The sequence below is a fragment of the Rousettus aegyptiacus genome, unplaced genomic scaffold, assembly GCF_014176215.1.
Source record: "Rousettus aegyptiacus isolate mRouAeg1 unplaced genomic scaffold, mRouAeg1.p scaffold_m13_p_17, whole genome shotgun sequence".
NCBI lineage: Eukaryota > Metazoa > Chordata > Mammalia > Chiroptera > Pteropodidae > Rousettus > Rousettus aegyptiacus.
In genome coordinates, this window is record NW_023416292.1 from 25,207,569 (window position 1) to 25,224,101 (window position 16,533).

Below are 16,533 nucleotides of genomic sequence, written 5' to 3' on the forward strand. Positions count from 1 at the left end.
CGGTGGCAGCGGCGACACTCCAGTCTCTCTTAGATCGGCAGGGATCAAGAGCCAGGAGGAGGGCTGGGGCTGTCCCGCTCGCGGTGAGGGGGAGGCCGGGGGGCCGGGGGGGGGGGCCGGAGGGGCCGGAGGCCGGGACGAGTGCAATATTGGCGGGGAAAGAACAACACTGCACCGCGTCCCGTCCCTCCCGCCCGCCCGGGGCCCGGGGTCCCGCTCCCCGCCGCTCGAAGGCGGACCGGCACGAGGACCGGGGGCGCGCTGGGGAGCCGGGTTCGCCTCGGATGCCAGAGAGACTGGGTCTCCGGAAGAGGGTGAAGGGGGCGACCAAGGGGAGGGGGGAAGGGAGAAGGGTCGACCGCGGTATCCCGGAAGGCCGCTTTCCGACGCCGGAGCGTTGCGCGCGCTTGCTCTTTAAATACTCCCACCGCGCGGCGCGCGGATCCGTCGCCATGGTAACGCGTGTCCCAGCAACCGACTGAATGGCTGTTGCCTAGCAACACCGGGGGTTGAAGTTTTGGGGCCGCCCACCTAGATACTCGCTGGGTCTCTAGCCGGAGGGTGGGGGGCTTCCCCGCCTGTCCGGCCCGCGCACCCGGGCGCTGACGTCAGCGACCCCCGCCCCGCAGCACAAAGCCACGCCAGCCAGCGAGGAGGCGGGGCCGCGCGCCCGCCCGGTGGTCCCTCGCCGCTGGCTGCCTTCCCTCCAGTCCCGCCGCGCCAGAGTATTTTTAAAGTTCATTTTTTCAATCTGTATTCTTGGGGCCAAGAACTGTTTTCCTGACGCTGACGTACAGCTTTCGTTGGCGGAGACCGCAACTCATGACCTCTGGATAGGGTCGGACACCCTAAACACCACGTGCCGCTGTGACCCCAGATGCCGCCCTGGTCCCAAATATTTCTGCCCTTCCAAATACCTCTCAGGCGTCCAGAGTTACTCACCTTCCCATACACCTTTGCTCCCACCACCACGTGCTGCCCTACCCCAAATACAACTCTGCTCCCCAAAGGATAGTTCAGTGCCCCCAAATACCATTCTGTCACCCTAATCTCTGCCTCCTAAACACGGAACCTGTTCCATTACCCCTCCCACATTCCGATGTCCTCTCCCACATACCTCGGTGACCCTTCCAGGTACCTCAGGATCCCACCCACTTAGCGCCATTTCCGTCAGACACCGCTCCGTGCGCCCCAGGGTCCCCTCCTAAAGTCCCCAGCCTCTCCATCGATGTCACAGTGGCGCGTTCCTTCCCTTCTCTGTCCAAGCCACCGACTTCTCGCCGCTCTCCCCAGGCTCCCTCTGGCTCCAGTTAGGCAGTGCCGCTCAACAACAGCCCCTCCCCAGTCCCTGGCAAGGGCAGACCCCCCCCCCTCCCCCACGGCGCCTGGGCAGGCGCTGTCCAGCTCCAGGTGACCACTAGAGGGCAGGAGAGCCCGGGCAGCCTTGCCGGCCACTGCCGCTATGAGGTGGAGGACTGAGAAGGAAAGATCCTAGCGTTCAGTGGGGCCCAGCTCTCCTCCTTCTTTAAGTGGAAATTTCTTCCCCCATTCCTTCTCGGAAGAAAGACAAGGAAGGAACTCAGGCTGCTTGCAAGTCCAGCAGGGGCGGGGACTGTGGGTTTCGGGGTAGAACTGCTTGCAGAAGGGACCAGACCAGGAGCAGTTTCAGGGTGGGGCTATTCCTGGAAGTGGTGGGGGAGGGGTCCCAAACTAGCACCTAGTCCCCACCTTATCTAGCCTGCCCATTTCTTCTCGGCCCCCAGAGTGCAGCTTCAGGGGCCCAGGGAGAATGGGGAGTAGAGTGCGGGACCTGAGGGTAAATTTCCCTGCCTTGACCTAGCCCACTTTCTCTGTCCCTTGTCTCACCTTGGCTGTTCTGTTGCCTCGGGGCTAAAACTAGAGCCTCGGGGACCCAGGTCCTAGACCTGCCTTCCCTACACGCACCACCTCTGGAGCCAGGGAGTGGTTGGGGAGGGGGGGAGGCCCGCCAAGAACAAACAGGTAGTCAGAGGGTTGAGTGACGAGCCCACAGAGCCAACCTGAGGGGACAGGAACGGCTGGGGAGGAGCAGGAAGAGAGGGGAGTAGGGGATGGGGGAGGGGCTGGGTTTTGTCACCTGTCACCTGCTCTTGCTGAGCCACGGGCAGGCGGGGGACCGGTATAAAGCAGCAGGCGCCTGTGCTTGCTCCACCTTGCACCAGCGCCCGCTCCCTGCTCCAGCCTGCTCTGACCCTGCCCGCCCAGGGCGCCAGCACCATGTCGCCGGGCACCCGGGCCCTTCTCCTCTTCTCGCTGCTGCTCTTGACAGTGCTTATAGGTGAGAGCACAAACCAATCCACGAACACAGCCAGCACCTCACCCTCTACCCAGAGCCGGACCGCGGGCGCCTCCTCGTCTCCGACCCGCGCGGGCCTGGCCTCGAGCCCAGCCAACGCGTCCGCCACGGAAGCCACCTCGAGCCCGGCCAACGCGTCCACCCCGGGTACCTCCTCGTCTCCAACCGGCGCGGGCGCCGCCTCGAGCCCGGCCAACGTGTCCACCCCGGGCGCCACCTCGTCTCCGACCGGCGCGGGCGCCGCCTCGAGCCCGGCCAACACGTCCGCCGCGGGCGCCTCCCCGTCTCCGACCGGCGCGGGCCCGGCCTCGAGCCCGGCCAACGCGTCCGCCACGGAAGCCACCTCGAGCCCGGCCAACGCGTCCACCCCGGGCGCCTCCTCGTCTCCGACCGGCGCGGGCCCGGCCTCGAGCCCGGCCAACGCGTCCGCCACGGAAGCCACCTCGAGCCCGGCCAACGCGTCCACCCCGGGCGCCACCTCGTCTCCGACCGGCGCGGGCGCCGCCTCGAGCCCGGCCAACGCGTCCGCCACGGAAGCCGCCTCGAGCCCGGCCAACGCGTCCACCCCGGGTGCCTCCTCGTCTGCGACCGGCACGGGCGCCGCCTCGAGCCCGGCCAACGTGTCCGCTGCGGGCGCCTCCCCGTCTCCAACCGGCGCGGGCCCGGCCTCGAGCCCGGCCAACGCATCCGCCACGGAAGCCACCTCGAGCCCGGCCAACGCGTCCACCCCGGGTACCTCCTCGTCTCCAACCGGCGCGGGCGCCGCCTCGAGCCCGGCCAACGCGTCCACCCCGGGCGCCACCTCGTCTCCGACCGGCGCGGGCGCCGCCTCGAGCCCGGCCAACGCGTCCACCCCGGGCACCACCTCGTCTCCGACCGGCGCGGGCGCCGCCTCGAGCCCGGCCAACGCCGTCCGCCGAGGGCGCCTCCCCGTCTCCACCGTGGCGCGGGCCCGGCCTCGAGCTCCGGCCAACGCATCCGCCACGGAAGCCACCTCGAGCCCCGGCCAACGCGTCCACCCGGGTACCTCCTCGTCTGCAACCGGCCGCGGGCCGCCGCCTCAGCCCGGCCAACGCGTCCGCCGCGGGCGCCTCCCCGTCTCCAACCGGCGCGGGCCCGGCCTCGAGCCCGGCCAACGCATCCGCCACGGAAGCCACCTCGAGCCCGGCCAACGCGTCCACCCCGGGTACCCTCCCTCGTCTGCAACCGGCGCGGGCGCCGCCTCGAGCAGGCCAACGCGTCCACCCCGGGTACCTCCTCGTCTCCAACCGGCGCGGGCGCCGCCTCGAGCCCGGCCAACGCGTCCACCCCGGGCGCCACCTCGTCTCCGACCGGCGCGGGCGCCGCCTCGAGCCCGGCCAACGCGTCCGCCACGGAAGCCACCTCGAGCCCGGCCAACGCGTCCACCCCGGGCGCCACCTCGTCTCCGACCGGCGCGGGCGCCGCCTCGAGCCCGGCCAACGCGTCCGCCACGGAAGCCACCTCGAGCCCGGCCAACGCGTCCACCCCGGGTACCTCCTCGTCTGCAACCGGCGCGGGCGCCGCCTCGAGCCCGGCCAACGCGTCCGCCGCGGGCGCCTCCCCATCTCCAACCGGCGCGGGCCCGGCCTCGAGCCCGGCCAACGCGTCCGCCACGGAAGCCACCTCGAGCCCGGCCAACGCGTCCACCCCGGGTACCTCCTCGTCTCCGAACACCACGCATCTGGCCTCAAACTCCACAATCACCCCACATGCCACCTCGTTGCCGAACCCCACCTCTGCCAGCCACAGTACCAGGACTGCTGCCAGTAGCAGTGACCACAGCACAGAACCTCCCACCTCCCCCAGCTCTCGGACTAATTCCCAGCCTGTTAGGATCTTCATCTTCCTTCTGTCCTTCCGCATTCTGAACCTTCAATTCAACTCTTCCCTGGAAGACCGCAGCACTGCCTACTTCAAGGCCCTGCAGAGAAACATTTCCAACCTGGTGAGTATCTGCCTCCCTCCGCCTGCCCCCTGCTGCGGCCCGCAGCCCGCCCCAACCTGTGCGCCGGGCCTTAATGCTTCCCTTTCCCCCAGTGTTCACAGATCTACAAAAAAGAGGAGGATTTCCTGGGCCTCTCTATTGTAAAGTTCAGGTACGGCTCTGGGCGCGGACTCTGTGTGGGGTGTGTGCATGCCTCGAGGGGGCGCCGGGGGTGGGGCGGTGCCCAGCAGCTGGGGCCCGCGACTGAGCTGCCCACTCCCCTGTGAGCAGGCCGGGCTCTGTGCTGGTGGAATCCACTCTGGCCTTTGGAAGAAGTCCCCCCAGTGCCAGTGAGCTGCAGGCACAGTGGACTGAGGGCGAGCTGGAAACGGCGAAAACCACGTACAACCTGGACATCTCGCGAGTCAGCGGTGAGGCCATGTCGCTTGCTCGTGGCCGGCGCTGTGCCACGCGGGCCCCTCTCTCTTCGGCGTCTGGCTCCCTCTTGGTGCTCACGGGGGGAGGCCCCTCCTTCAGCAGACAGCCCTGACCACTGCTCTTCCTTTCAGTGGCCGATGCCACATACCCTTCCTCTGCCCAGCCGGGGTCCGGCGTGCCCGGCTGGGGCATTGCCCTTCTGGTGCTGGTCTGCATTCTGACTGCGCTGGCCATCATCTATCTCGTCGTCCTGGTAAGTGCTCGGTCGCCAACCCTGCCCAGAGTCTCCCCGCCAGAAGGAACCCCGTGGCCCCTCACAACCTCTCGTCTCCCCAGACCGTGTGTCAGTGCCGCCAGAAGAACTATGGGCAGCTGGACATCTTTCCCGCCCGAGACGCCTACCATCCTATGAGCGAGTACCCCACCTACCACACCCACGGGCGCTATGTGCCCCCCGGCAGTACCAAACCTAACCCTTATGAGGTGAGGATGGCCCCACAGGTGGAGGGAGACAGAGGCTTTCGCTGGGGAGGGGTCCTTTTCCAGAAGGGTCCTTGGAAAATCCCAAGAACTTAGCAGAGGTGAGAGGTGACATAAAGTAAGCAGTGGAGGGCCTGGGAAAGAGACCGCGCAGAAGAGAAGGGACCGCGAGAGGGAGTGTCGGCAGAGCAGCAGTCACTGGTCAGCTGAGCCGCTGCCAAGCCGGGCCGCGACGCAGAGGTGGAACACATGGGGCTCCGTGCCCAGTAATGAGCACCTGCGCCCCCAGCGGTCCCCTAACACCGGAAGGTCATCGGGAAAGGCCGAGTGGGGGGGTCTCTGAGGTGACAGGGAGGAGGAAACTTCATGGAGCCAGGTGAGCCTGGGCAGCATTCCTAGGACGGGGTGTAAGGACCCCTCCTCCCTCTTTCCTGGCCAGCCTTTCTCTCCAGAACCTAGTAAATAATTACTTTGGTCACCTGGGGCTGGGACTCCAGATGGGGGAGGGGGACTTTCCTTTTCTTGACCCCGTTTTCCCTCCACCTGGGACTTCCTTCTCCCAGTTTTATACAGGCCTCCTTGGGCTGGAGGAGCGGAGAGTGGAGGGAGCCAGGGTCAGGAGCAGGGTGAGGGGGTGGGGGGGGGGTGGTTAAAACCAAGGGAGAGAGGCCAGGGGAGCAGAGGGAGGAGGAGGGGCCCTGTTTACAGTCACCTGGCTGCTGCTGGTGCCCAGCAGGTGCTCTCTCCGAATTAACCCCTTGAGAACTGGTCAGGCTCCTGGACCTATGACCCCAGCCTGGGGTGCAACCGGGGGCCCTGGGGCCATAGCGTCTCCCAGGAAAGCTGCCCTCAGCCCGGCCCCTTTCTCTCCCCGCTCAGGTTTCTGCAGGCAATGGTGGCAGCAGCCTCTCTTACACAAACCTGGCAGCTACTTCTGCCAACTTGTAGGGGCACGTCGCCTCCCAAGCGTCCAGCCCGAGCCAGCCTTCCCCCTCCCGGTCTTCAGTGCGAGGTGGCCCCCTTCCTGTTCTGAATTGGTGAGCCGGAACTTCAGCTGGGCTGCTCACAGCCTCCCTCACAGACCCCATCAAGTCCCTTAACCCATCTTAGCCCTGGTGAAGCCCATCAGGGCCCCTGGGGACATGCCTGGGCAGTGGGTCCCAGGACTGGCCCAGAAAGCCCGCAGACAGTGGGAACCGGAACATGGCTGAATAAAACGTGGCCTCCCCTGCTCTGACTACCAATTTCTGGTCTGGCATCTGTGTCCCCTAGATAGGAGGGGAGGTGAGAATGCGTGGGAGGGGGTCTGGAATGAGCCAGGGAGGAAAGGCAGCCACAGGGAGCCAGCGTCGCTTGCGGGCGGGGGGGCGGGCTGGAGAGGCAATGACATTGGGGTGCAGGAGTGACCTGTTTCCTATTGCTGCTGGCACAAGAGGAAGGAGGAAACGAAACCTGTGTGGCTGGGCTCCGCGGGCCAGCACGACCTGCCCTGCCTGCACGCCCCGAGGCTCACCCCGGCTTTCACCCGCTGGGCGCTGGGGGCTGGGGGCCCAAGCGCTCGCCTCTTGGCACGATGCCCCAGGCGGCTCTATTCTGAGCTGCCCGGGTGTGAAGTCAGACCTCGGGGCAGCGATAACCATTGCAGAGTCAACACCTCCTCAATAAGTGTTGAATCCATAAGTGTGAATCCGGGGCGGGCACCAAGCCCGGCCCCCTCCCTGGCCGCGGGCCTCCGCACCTACCCGCTTGCTCTGGGGTCTGTTCCCCGCATTCTGGGAATGGGGAAGTGGTTCTGGTTCCCTGACCGCTTTGGCCCTGGCACGGTGCCCTTCCTCTTAACCACATTCCCTCAGGGCCTGGGCGCCTCCGGCGGGATGCCTGTCCTTGTGGGGGATGACACGAGGCCCCCAGAGCGATGCACCCCCCGGTGGCCCTGGGCCGGGGCCGGGTACGCATGTGGCTGGGAGACTCAGGAGCGCCTGGCTTGGGGGCCTCCTTCCGTCAGGGGCTCTGCCCATGGCAGAGCACCCTGGGGCCCTCCTGGCCGCCACACCCAGCACGGAAACCAAGAGGAATGGTCGGGCTCGGGGAAGGCAGAGGTGCGCCTGGCATCAGTTTATTGTTTATAAACCATGAAAATGACAGCTGTTGTTTGGCACAGGCCTAGCAGGGCCTCCTGTGGCGGGCAGACGCGGGCACCAGAAGCCTTGCCTGGCCCAGCCCAAAGGGGACACCCAACTCCGCTGGGGCCCCGGGAGACGTGGCACACTGGCATGGGTGTGGGACGAGTGAGGCATGCAGGAAGGAGCGGGGCACAAGGGCCTTGTCGCCAAGGGCCATGGGGACCCACACGGGTGGGCTTGGCGGGCCCCCTGCCCCTCACAGGGACTGCCTGGGCAGTGTCTGGCCAAACAGCCCGCCTGCGCCAAGGCCTAGCTGAGCTTCAGTGGGGCAGAGGGCATGACAGGGCAGAGGGCAGAGCTGGGGGCCATGCCGAGGGCCTGGGAGGGGGAGCGAACCCTCCCGGCGGGGGCGGGGCGGGCACAGGGCGGGGTGGGAGGGCCTCTTTCCATGACGCGCTTAGGTGCGAGGGCAGGGGGCAGGGCGTGGGGCTGACTTGGGGTGGGGGCCTGGGTTAACGGGCGATGGAGAGAATGGGGACATCCGGAGAGGCTAGCAGAGGAGAGTCCCTAGGTCAAGAGCAGGGCCTGGGAAGACCTGGACACAAGTGAGGGGCGGGGCCACACGGAAGGGAGTCCGAAGGCGAAGCTGCCGAGCAACAACCCGGCTCGCTCCAGGAGGCCTGGAGGGCCAGGGCCCAGGAGGCGCCTGAGAAGGTCAGTCCAGCTTGGCGAAGCCCCCGATGGTGACTTTCCTCTCGGGCTTGGTGCCCACGGGCTCCTGTAGCTGTACCGCGCCCCCTCCGATGAAGCAGAAGGCCGGGCACACAGGCCCGGAGCAGTCCAGGGGGCACTCCAGCAGTCCGCGGAAGGACACGGCGTCCAGGAAGGACACGCGGCCGCGCTCGTAGTCCAGGCAGATGCCCAGGCGCGGCGGCAGTGGTACGGTGCAGCCAGCTGCCGGGCCGTCCCTGCCGGTGAGCCCTGCGTGCGCGCTGGCCGCGGGGCCCAGCAGCACCTTGCCCATGCCCACGGTAAGGAAGGCGAAGGGCGGCAACGCCTCCACCGTGGCGTCCTCGGCCCCGCTGTCGTGCCCGCTGTCAGGGTCGTACCTGTAGGAGCAGCGTTGAGTAGGAGGGTGTTGGGGGCGGAGTGAGGGGGCGGGGGGTGGGGCACCGGAGGACTGAGACATCATAAGGTTGATGTTGGGGAACTGAGTGGTTGAAAGGGGCGATCTGGGGTATCGAGGAGAGGCCACGCTGAAGGGGCAGGGGCTGGAATGTAGAGTCGGGGGTTCGGTTCGGCAGGGAGAGGGGATCGAAAGGGCATCACAGCGGCAAGAGAGGCATCGGGGCACCGGAAAGGCAAGGTGCTGGCGCAGCACGCGGCAGAGCGCAGCCTCAGGGAGGCAGGAAGGGGGCGAGGAAAACCGGAGTGGGGGACCCCGTGCTGGAGGAGGGTCTGAGGGTCCGCGAATGCGGAAGAGCGAGGGCTTATGACCAAGGCCCTGGGCACAGAGGAAGCACAGGGGAAGGAGGTCAGGCAGATGAACGCTGGGAGAGAGACAGGGCGACCTCTGTCACATTTGAGGGGTGTCAGGGGAGGGAACCGCTGTTGGACGGGAGGTGTGCTGAAGACACGGGATACCGGGAGAGGCCGCGCGTGTGTGGGAGGGTGTTAACGGGGTGCTGGGAATCAGGGGGTTTGGAGATGGAACCTTTAAGGAGAGAATTTTCCTGGCGCTGAGAAAAGATGCGAGTGAAGGGAGGATGGAGGAAGGGCGTTAGAAACGGGGTCTCAGGGAAGAAAGAGGCTTGAGCCCCGAGCGACAGGTGGAAGCGGGTGGAGATGGCCCTGTTCTGTCCTCTCTGCCCCCAGCCACACCCTCCTGAAGCCGCCACCCCTCAAAGCCCCTCCACCGAGCCCACACCCCCGCGGGCCTGGCTCTCACCACCCTACCCCCCAGGCTCCACCCCTGCAAGTCCTGGCTCCCCGTGCCACCCCTGCCCTGCCCCCACCCCCCACCCAGAGCCCCCAGGGAGGCCTGACCTGGGGCTGATGACGTCGGGAGCGCCCTGGAAGCTTTCCTGCAGCTTGCTCTCCAGCCCCACGCCCACCTTAACCAAGTAGGAGGCGGGGTCTACGGCGCAGGCCCAGTAGCTGCGGCCCTGGGTCACGGCCACGTCGCCCAGGACCACGTCCACGCTCAGGTGGCAGCCGGTCAGCAGCCGCTCAGCGGCCAGCAGCAGGGGCAGGCCCGGAACGCTCCGCACTGCTCGCTGGTCCTTGCTGATGGCCAGCCGCTCGCGGCTTGTGCCCCAGCGGCCATCCAGGAAGAAGTGGAGGACTGGAGTGGGGGGCGGAGGGGAGAGACGGAAGGAAGGACTTCAGGGATGGACACGGGCGCCGGACCCTGCGAGGCGTTAGCACACGACACTTCGGAGCGTGGAGCACGTGGCGGGGGTGGCAGGGAGCTCTGGGAACGGGGCCTGGAGGACCGGAAGCGGGGCGTCCCCACCGCGCAGGGGGCCCCATGGAGAGTTCCGCCGACGCTGCAGGCACGGGGCCGGCGTCCCGGCCCTCGCACGCGGCCCCCACTGCTGATCCGTTCCGCACGGCGACATCCCCACCACCATCCGCCTCCGGCTTCCAGCCCACGCTTAGTTCTTACACCCGATCCCTACCCTGCCTTCCCCTACACGGTGGCCACCCGCCTCTATTAGGCTGTGGCCCAGGGCGCATGCACACTGTCTTCTGGCGTCACCTGACTAACATCCACTGAGTCCTTACTTGAGCTGGGAACACCGCTAGGACTTTACGTGTACCGATTCACTTAGTTCTCGTAAGGAACCTATGACGTGAGTATTGTTACTATCTCCACAGAAGATGACCTTGAAGTTCAGAGGGTGAACGACTTGCCCAAGACCACACAGGTGGCAAGAGGCAGAGCTGGGACTCGAGCCCATGCAGTCTGGCCCCGGCGCTGGCGGACGTGACCCGCTGCGTCGTGCGTCTCACCCGCTGTGAGGGCCTGGGTCCCCAGGCACCCTGCGCCGCCCGTGTGCCCCGCTGCGCCGCCCTCCGGCCACTCACCGGGCGCCGGGGGCGTGTGCAGGTGCACGTCCTCGCTGTACTCGCCGTAGCCGGCCTTGTTGCAGCCTCGCACACGCAGCACGTACACAGAGCCCGTGTCAGGGTTCTCGAGCAGGGCGCTGGTGCCCCTCACCTCCTCCCGCCGCTGCCAGCGGGCGGGGCCCGGCTGCGCAGGCGCGTCCGTGCGCCGGAACTCGACGGTGTAGTGCCAGGCGGGCGGCGAGTGGGGCGGCAGCCGCCAGCACAGGAAGATCTGGTCGTAGGCGAAGGTGCGCTGCGTGTCTATGACCGGAGCCTCGGGCACTGTTGGGAGAGACAGCGGTCAGGCAGGGCCTGGCCACCGGCCGGGCACGGGGGGCGGGCAGGAGAAGGGAAAGCAGCGGGAGCCGGGGGGTGAGTGTGGGTGAGAGGGGCCTGCGGAGGAGACCTGCTTGGGCGCTGGGTGGGCGCTGGGCAGGCGCAGCCCAAGGTGAGGAAGAGGCAGGCGCGCGCGCATGCGCGCGCGGGGCAGGCAGGAGGGTGCTAGTCCTGCCTGCCGCCCTGTCACTCTGGCTTTGTGTCGTTTCCCCTTTGTGGGCCTCAGTTTCCTCCTCTGTCAGTTGGGGGTATCAGACCAGATGGGGACCCTTCTTTCTATGGCCCTTTTTGTTCTATGAATAAAGGGGAGACTCGGGGAAAGGCCACTGGAACCCAGGCAAGAGGGCGGTGAAGGGGACAGTGGGAGGGAGCCAGGTGCCAGTCGGCAAGAAAGTGGAGCAAAAGCTCGACGGCTCAGGACAAAGTTCGAGGCAAAGAGGAGGGAAGTCCAGAGGGCAAGGGCCGCAAGGACAAGTCAGAAGGGCAAGGATCAGGCAAGCCCCTCAGGAAGGCAGAGGGCAGCTGGCCCTGGCCCAGGAGGACCGGGAGTCTGGTTAAGGCGGGACAGTGAAGGAGGCAGAGTGGGTGGCAGAGCTGCGTGGGGGCGCGGGGCGGGGGGCCCGGCGGGGGGCAGGCCCCCGGGGCGGGGCGCTGACTTGCCTGGGGTGCTCCGGAGCAGAGTCCGCGGTGGCCACGCCTACAAACAAAGAGAGGGAGAAGCGGCGCTGAGCGCGGTGGGACAGTGTGGCCGGTGCGCTGGGTGCGAGGGGCGGCTGACCGGGCCGGGCGGGGGGGCCGGGAGGTCCCCGGTGGGCGCTGCCCCCCGGCCCGCTGCTGGGGGAGAAGGGAGGAAGGTTCTAATCGGACACAGGGCCTGGCCGGCTCCTTACCTCGCAGGAAGTTCAGCTCGGTCAGCAGCTTCATCTCACGCCCCACGTCCAGCTGACAGTGGCGGAAGGAGGAGCTGGCGGCTGGCCGGAACATCTGCAGGGCCTCTGTCGCCCGGGCAATCCTGGGATGGGGCAGGCAAGGGTCAGGCACTGCCATCTGGGCAGCCTCCCCCCCTCCGCCCCGGCTCTCCCCGCCTGCTCTGGGCCTCTTCTTGGTCCCCTCGGGCATGCTGGGTGTGGGCCTCGCCTGGAGAAAACCCTCGGAGCCCGGCTCTCCATCCAGTGGGCTCTGAGATACTGTCTTAGAGGTTGGCTCCACCCACGATGCCCCTGGGAGTACCTGTTGTGCAACTGCTTGGCCGCTTGCACGAAGCAAGGCTGGTCTGTTTCCTTAAGCACCTCCTGGGCATAGCCCACCAGCCCCGAGCCGTCCAGCAGGCTCCGGTGCTCCTGGAGCTGGGCGCTGAGCCGGGCCAGCCGCTCCTGCTGGCACTCCTCTATGGCCTGGAGCAGCGACGTGCGCTTCTCCTCCAGCACGGCCCCCAGCCCCCGCACCAGCTGGGACACCTCCTCCTTGGCCTGCTGACCACTCACCTGCCCAGAGAGCAACACTCACTATCTCCTCGAAGGCAGCGCCTGTGCCAACCTCCTGGGGCCCCATGCTATGGCTAGGACCACGAAAGATCTGGGGAGATCCTACCCCCGCCTTCCAACAGGGCCAGGCTCGTGGCTCCAAGGGCACCTGTACACGCAGATGGACTCAGCTCCTGGTCATTCGTGCCACCCCTCCGAGCCCGCGGCCTCATCACTGAGGACCCCCCCGAACAGCAGAGACCACGAGTGTACGAGTGTCCCCTGGCATCTGTGCCATCCCGTTGCCCATCCGCACGTCAGCAGATTCAGACGACCCGGCAGAGGGCACCAGGGCCACCGCCTCACCCTAGCTCCAGGGACGTGTGCCATCCTTAGCAGGCAGCAGAGCCCGAGGACATGGGAGCCATGTCCCTGGGGCCTTTCGAGCTCCCCAGCTTGCACAATAGCCACCTTGTCCCAACCGTAGCTCCAGGCACCGCCTGGCCTGGGACCCTAGTGTTCCTGCCAGCCTGGTTTAACCACACTTTGGCATGTCCACGGACCCCACAGAGCCTTCCTGAGCTTGCAGCCAGGTGACTGGGCCCGGCCCAGGCACAGCCCTTTGACGCGCCCAGGCCCAGGGAGGGCCTATGGCCACCGCCGTGCCCACCCTCACCTCGGTGTGCCTCACGGTCTCCTCCAGCTCACAGATCTGGGTCTGAACTGTGTCCTGGTTTCCCAGGATGTATGTCAGGCTCTTTGTCAGCTTGTCCTGAGGGGGAAGAAAGAGGTGGGCATCGCGCTCAGCTCCGCAGAACCATCCGTTGGGAGGAGGTGTGAGTGGGTGGGGTGGAGGGGGGCCTCACCTTGAGGGCCTGGTAGGCGCTGAGCACCGGTGTGATCTTGTGGCCACTGTGGGTGCGCCTCACCCGGCAGAGCTGGCACACCAGCCGTTGGCATGTCTTGCAGTAGTGGGTCACCTCTTCCTTGTGGTCTGGGCACATCAGGCCCTGGGGACAGAAAGAGCAATGGCATAATCAGCCATGGGGAACGATGCGCCGATGTTGTGTGGACCGGCCAGGGAGAAGTTGGGGCGCTGCCGGCACTGGCCAGATGGGGGTGGGGCGGAGCTCCGCCGGCGGCGCTCCACAGTGTCCCCTGGTGGTGCACACTGGTACCACGGACAGCCTTTTCTGCGCCCTCCAGGCACTGGCATTGCCCTCCCTTCATCCAGCCCAGGAGACGTTCGGTAATAGCATTAATGACGATAATTAATCTTAGCCTTGTGGTTAATAATTAACCTCCATCTCGTTTGTTGCCATATCCCAATGCTGAGAATAGCACTAGGCACGTAGGTGCTTGGTAAATATTTGTCCAGTGAATAAATGCACACAGACCTTTTTAGTTTACCATTTAAGTTCACAAACGTGATCCTCCGAACAGCCCTGCGGGTGTGGACAGTGCAGGGCAGAAGTTATCAGCCTCCTTCATCGGGTAAGACGGGGGCCCAAGGATGATTAAAGATTTGTTCAAGGCCTTGTTCGTGGTGCTGGTTGTTACAGAAAACGGAGTTTGGCAACAGCACACCTCTGCCCACCTCCCTTTGGAGGCCACAGGCCGGGCGCCCCCTCCCATCTAGCTCCGCCATGCCCCTCCCCTCCCAGGCCCGCAAGTGCTGGCTCACCTTGGGGCGGAAGGACAGGGTGGGCAGGGTGGGCTCATGCTGGGCCTTCTGGGTCCCCCAGGGGTGGAAGAGCTTGAAGCACTCATTGCAGAAGGTAGCGCGGCACTCGGTGCAGCCCTTGGTGGCCTCTAGTGGCGGGGGCTTGCACAGCTGGCACAGGATGGCGCCACCCACGCTCACGCTCTGGCGGTACCGCTCCACCACGCGCTCCAGGGTCAAGTTCCGGAACAGCCCTGCCAGGCCCCGCTCCCCCAGCTCCACATCGCCCTGGCAGGCTGGGCATGGGAACGTGATCACCTGGGGCTGCAGAGCACCTCGCTTCCGCCCGGGGTACGTCCCAAAGCCTGTGGATGGGCCGGGGTTGGGGGGAGGGGGGAGGGAGATGAAAATTACGGGGGGCTGCGGGAGGAGTCTGTTCAGTTTATCAGGTAATCTCCACCATGCCACAGCTGAGGTCAGTTACAAGAGCTGGATGAGCAGCATCTCCACCCCCTGAAAGACAGGCAGGTGCTCGGGACCAGGGGGACCCCTTCCACCTTCCCGATGGACAGCCTGGCATCCCCATCCCCACCCCCAGGCCCCAGCCCCACCTGACTTAAGCAGCCGGTCCAGGCGGTCTGGCTTGGGGAGAGTTCTGCGGGAGAGGCGGGGACTGCGGGTGGAAGGGGTGGAGGCAGGAGAGGTGGGCTCGGAGCTGGGGTCCCCACCGTGGCCCACGTAGCCCTGCTGGCCCAGCACCTCGCGCGCACAGGCCTGGCACACGTTGTGGGTACAAGGCAGCACCAGCGGCTGCTTGTACATCTCTTGGCACACTGGGCACAGCAGTTCCTTCTCCATGTTCTTCATGCTCGTCTGTGGAGGGACCAGGAGGTTGGGTCAGAGCTTGGTCCCCCGGGCATATATTGATAGGCCTCACCGCTGTCTTAGAGACCAGGGGTCTCGGACAGGGGCAGGACGAGCTACCTAGGGCTTTTTCCCAGCACCAGCTGGGCCTGGTTCGCAGACCTTGGCAGCTCTGCCTCTAGCCCTGTTCCCTCCTGCAGAGCTAAAGGCCTACGGAGAAGGACGGTACTTGGAGCTCACGGCTGGAGTTCGTGCCTCCCACGGGACCCGCAGCCCCTCTCACCTGGCCACTGCCCCCTCCCCCATCGTTGCGACGGCCCCCGGCACTTCTCTCAAGGACACCGCCCATTCTGCAGCTCCGTGCGTACCCCCGCCCCCTTCTCTGGCATACCCGCACCCCCCCCACCACCGTGACTCCTCCTCATAGGCAGGCGCCGCTCCCTGTCCATCCTCGGGCTCACCCGGGCCGTCTTCCTGCCGCGGCTCCGGCCTCCGGCCGCCCCAACCTCCATCCTCCATCCTTCAGTTTCCCAGACGTCTCCGTCGGTCCCCTGATACTAACCCATTCTCCTGCGCCCGCCACCGCCCGGACCTCGCGTTCCCTCCCCCGGCGCAACCTGGCTAGCCGTGAACCCCTCCCCAACCTGGAAAGAAACGAGCGCCCCGCCTACTCGCCCCCTCCCCACCGGAAGTACCCCTCCCTTTCTTGGTGGCGGGGGTCCTCCAGCTATGCCCCACCCCCTCACCTCACCTTGGTCCCTCTCTTCGCAGCCATCCCGGTCAGGGGCGCAGCTGACACAAAGGAGGGAGGGACACGGAGGGAGGGGGGAGGAAGTGATGGGGGGAGCAGGGTTGGCACCGCCCCTGGGAGAGCCGGGCACGGGTTGCCATGACAACCGCAGGAGGCTCGGAGGCAGCCGGGAGAGGGGGTGCGGTGGGGTGGGGTCTCGCGGAGCTGTCCAAATTGGGAACTGTACGCTGGGGCGGCTCCCTCATCGCCCTCCACCTGTCCTCAGTTTTTTGGAAAAATTCCAAGCTCACGCCCCCTCCTCACAACGCAGCCCCTTGGCCCTGCAGCCCCAGCCGCGGGGTGCACTGATGGCCGCCTCCCCACCCACCCGCTGCCTCCGGTAGCTCTTCGTTCCTCACACCCCAGCACGGAGACGCCTTCACGGCACCCACCTCCAGACTGGCGCCCGGGTTACCCTCTGGTGCCTGCGCCCCGACCCTCCCAGTCCGTTCCGCCATCGCCAGCCCTCGGGCTGCATCTCGCCGGATCCCCACCTGTTCAAGGTCCCGGCCTGCCCCGGACGCCTATGCTCCCGCTCCCCTTCCCCTCGACCCCACCTTAACTCACACTGATGCGGACCAGTGCATCCATGATGGAAGTGAAGGTCTGCATATCCTCACCCTCGGCCATGGCCTTACCATGCCCGCCCGCCCCCACGTGCCCGATCCCGGCTGCGGCTGCGAACCGCGGGCTTAATGCAGGAGCGCGGTGGGGGGTGTGGGGAGGGGTGGGGTGAAATATCACGACTGCGCATGCTCCAGGGACAAGCCTCGAACGGCGCCTGTTGGGGTAGGAGGTGGGAAATAGTTTTCCCCACGTGGTTCTCGGAAGGCGGTCGGGGGGTTGGGGAACATGGAACCGTATTTGAGGAGAGAACTGTTTCCCATATTCGCATTCTTTATTGGCTCCTAATCTTGCTCATATAAAGCAGGAGGATAGTTTTCGAGGGAGGTGGGCTCCAGGATGGCAGCACTGGATTTTGGTT

General features: G+C 66.2%; 2 protein-coding genes across 3 annotated transcripts; one reads left to right on the forward strand and one right to left on the reverse strand.

Annotated features, from left to right (window-relative positions):
- Nucleotides 1-171: 171 nt before the first annotated feature.
- On the forward strand, nt 172-6,438 carry MUC1 (mucin 1, cell surface associated). Its single transcript, XM_036235175.1, has 7 exons — nt 172-3,358; nt 3,463-4,301; nt 4,394-4,452; nt 4,572-4,711; nt 4,850-4,971; nt 5,055-5,201; nt 6,078-6,438. The coding sequence occupies exons 1-7, from the start codon at nt 2,257-2,259 to the stop codon at nt 6,144-6,146; spliced, it is 2,478 nt and encodes an 825-aa protein (XP_036091068.1). The 5' UTR covers nt 172-2,256; the 3' UTR covers nt 6,147-6,438.
- An 843-nt stretch (nt 6,439-7,281) lies between these two features.
- TRIM46 (tripartite motif containing 46) lies at nt 7,282-16,286 on the reverse strand. Of its 2 annotated transcripts, none has more exons than XM_016135632.2 (10): nt 16,116-16,286; nt 14,506-14,767; nt 13,916-14,259; nt 13,098-13,241; nt 12,908-13,003; nt 11,999-12,252; nt 11,659-11,780; nt 10,412-10,714; nt 9,368-9,665; nt 7,282-8,430 (listed from the first exon to the last, which is right to left on the reverse strand). In XM_016135632.2, exons 1-10 carry the CDS (start codon nt 16,176-16,178, stop codon nt 8,037-8,039), a joined length of 2,280 nt encoding a protein of 759 aa, XP_015991118.1. In that variant the 5' UTR covers nt 16,179-16,286; the 3' UTR covers nt 7,282-8,036. The 2 variants fall into 2 exon arrangements, with proteins under 2 accessions (XP_015991118.1, XP_036090728.1); XM_036234835.1 differs by lacking the exon at nt 16,116-16,286 and adding an exon at nt 15,510-15,764.
- Between the last annotated feature and the right edge of the window lie 247 nt (nt 16,287-16,533).

Coding starts and splice junctions, on each gene's coding strand:
- TRIM46 (XM_016135632.2), bottom strand. CDS start 16,178: ATGGCCGAGGGTGAGGATATGCAGACCTTCACTTCCATCATGGATGCA. Junction 13,242..13,915: donor CCCTGTCCTTCCGCCCCAAG/GTGAGCCAGCAC, acceptor TTCTGTCCCCAG/GGCCTGATGTGCCCAGACCA. Junction 9,666..10,411: donor GCACACGCCCCCGGCGCCCG/GTGAGTGGCCGG, acceptor CCCCCACTCCAG/TCCTCCACTTCTTCCTGGAT.
- MUC1 (XM_036235175.1), top strand. CDS start 2,257: ATGTCGCCGGGCACCCGGGCCCTTCTCCTCTTCTCGCTGCTGCTCTTG. Junction 4,453..4,571: donor CTCTCTATTGTAAAGTTCAG/GTACGGCTCTGG, acceptor CCCTGTGAGCAG/GCCGGGCTCTGTGCTGGTGG. Junction 4,712..4,849: donor GGACATCTCGCGAGTCAGCG/GTGAGGCCATGT, acceptor TCTTCCTTTCAG/TGGCCGATGCCACATACCCT.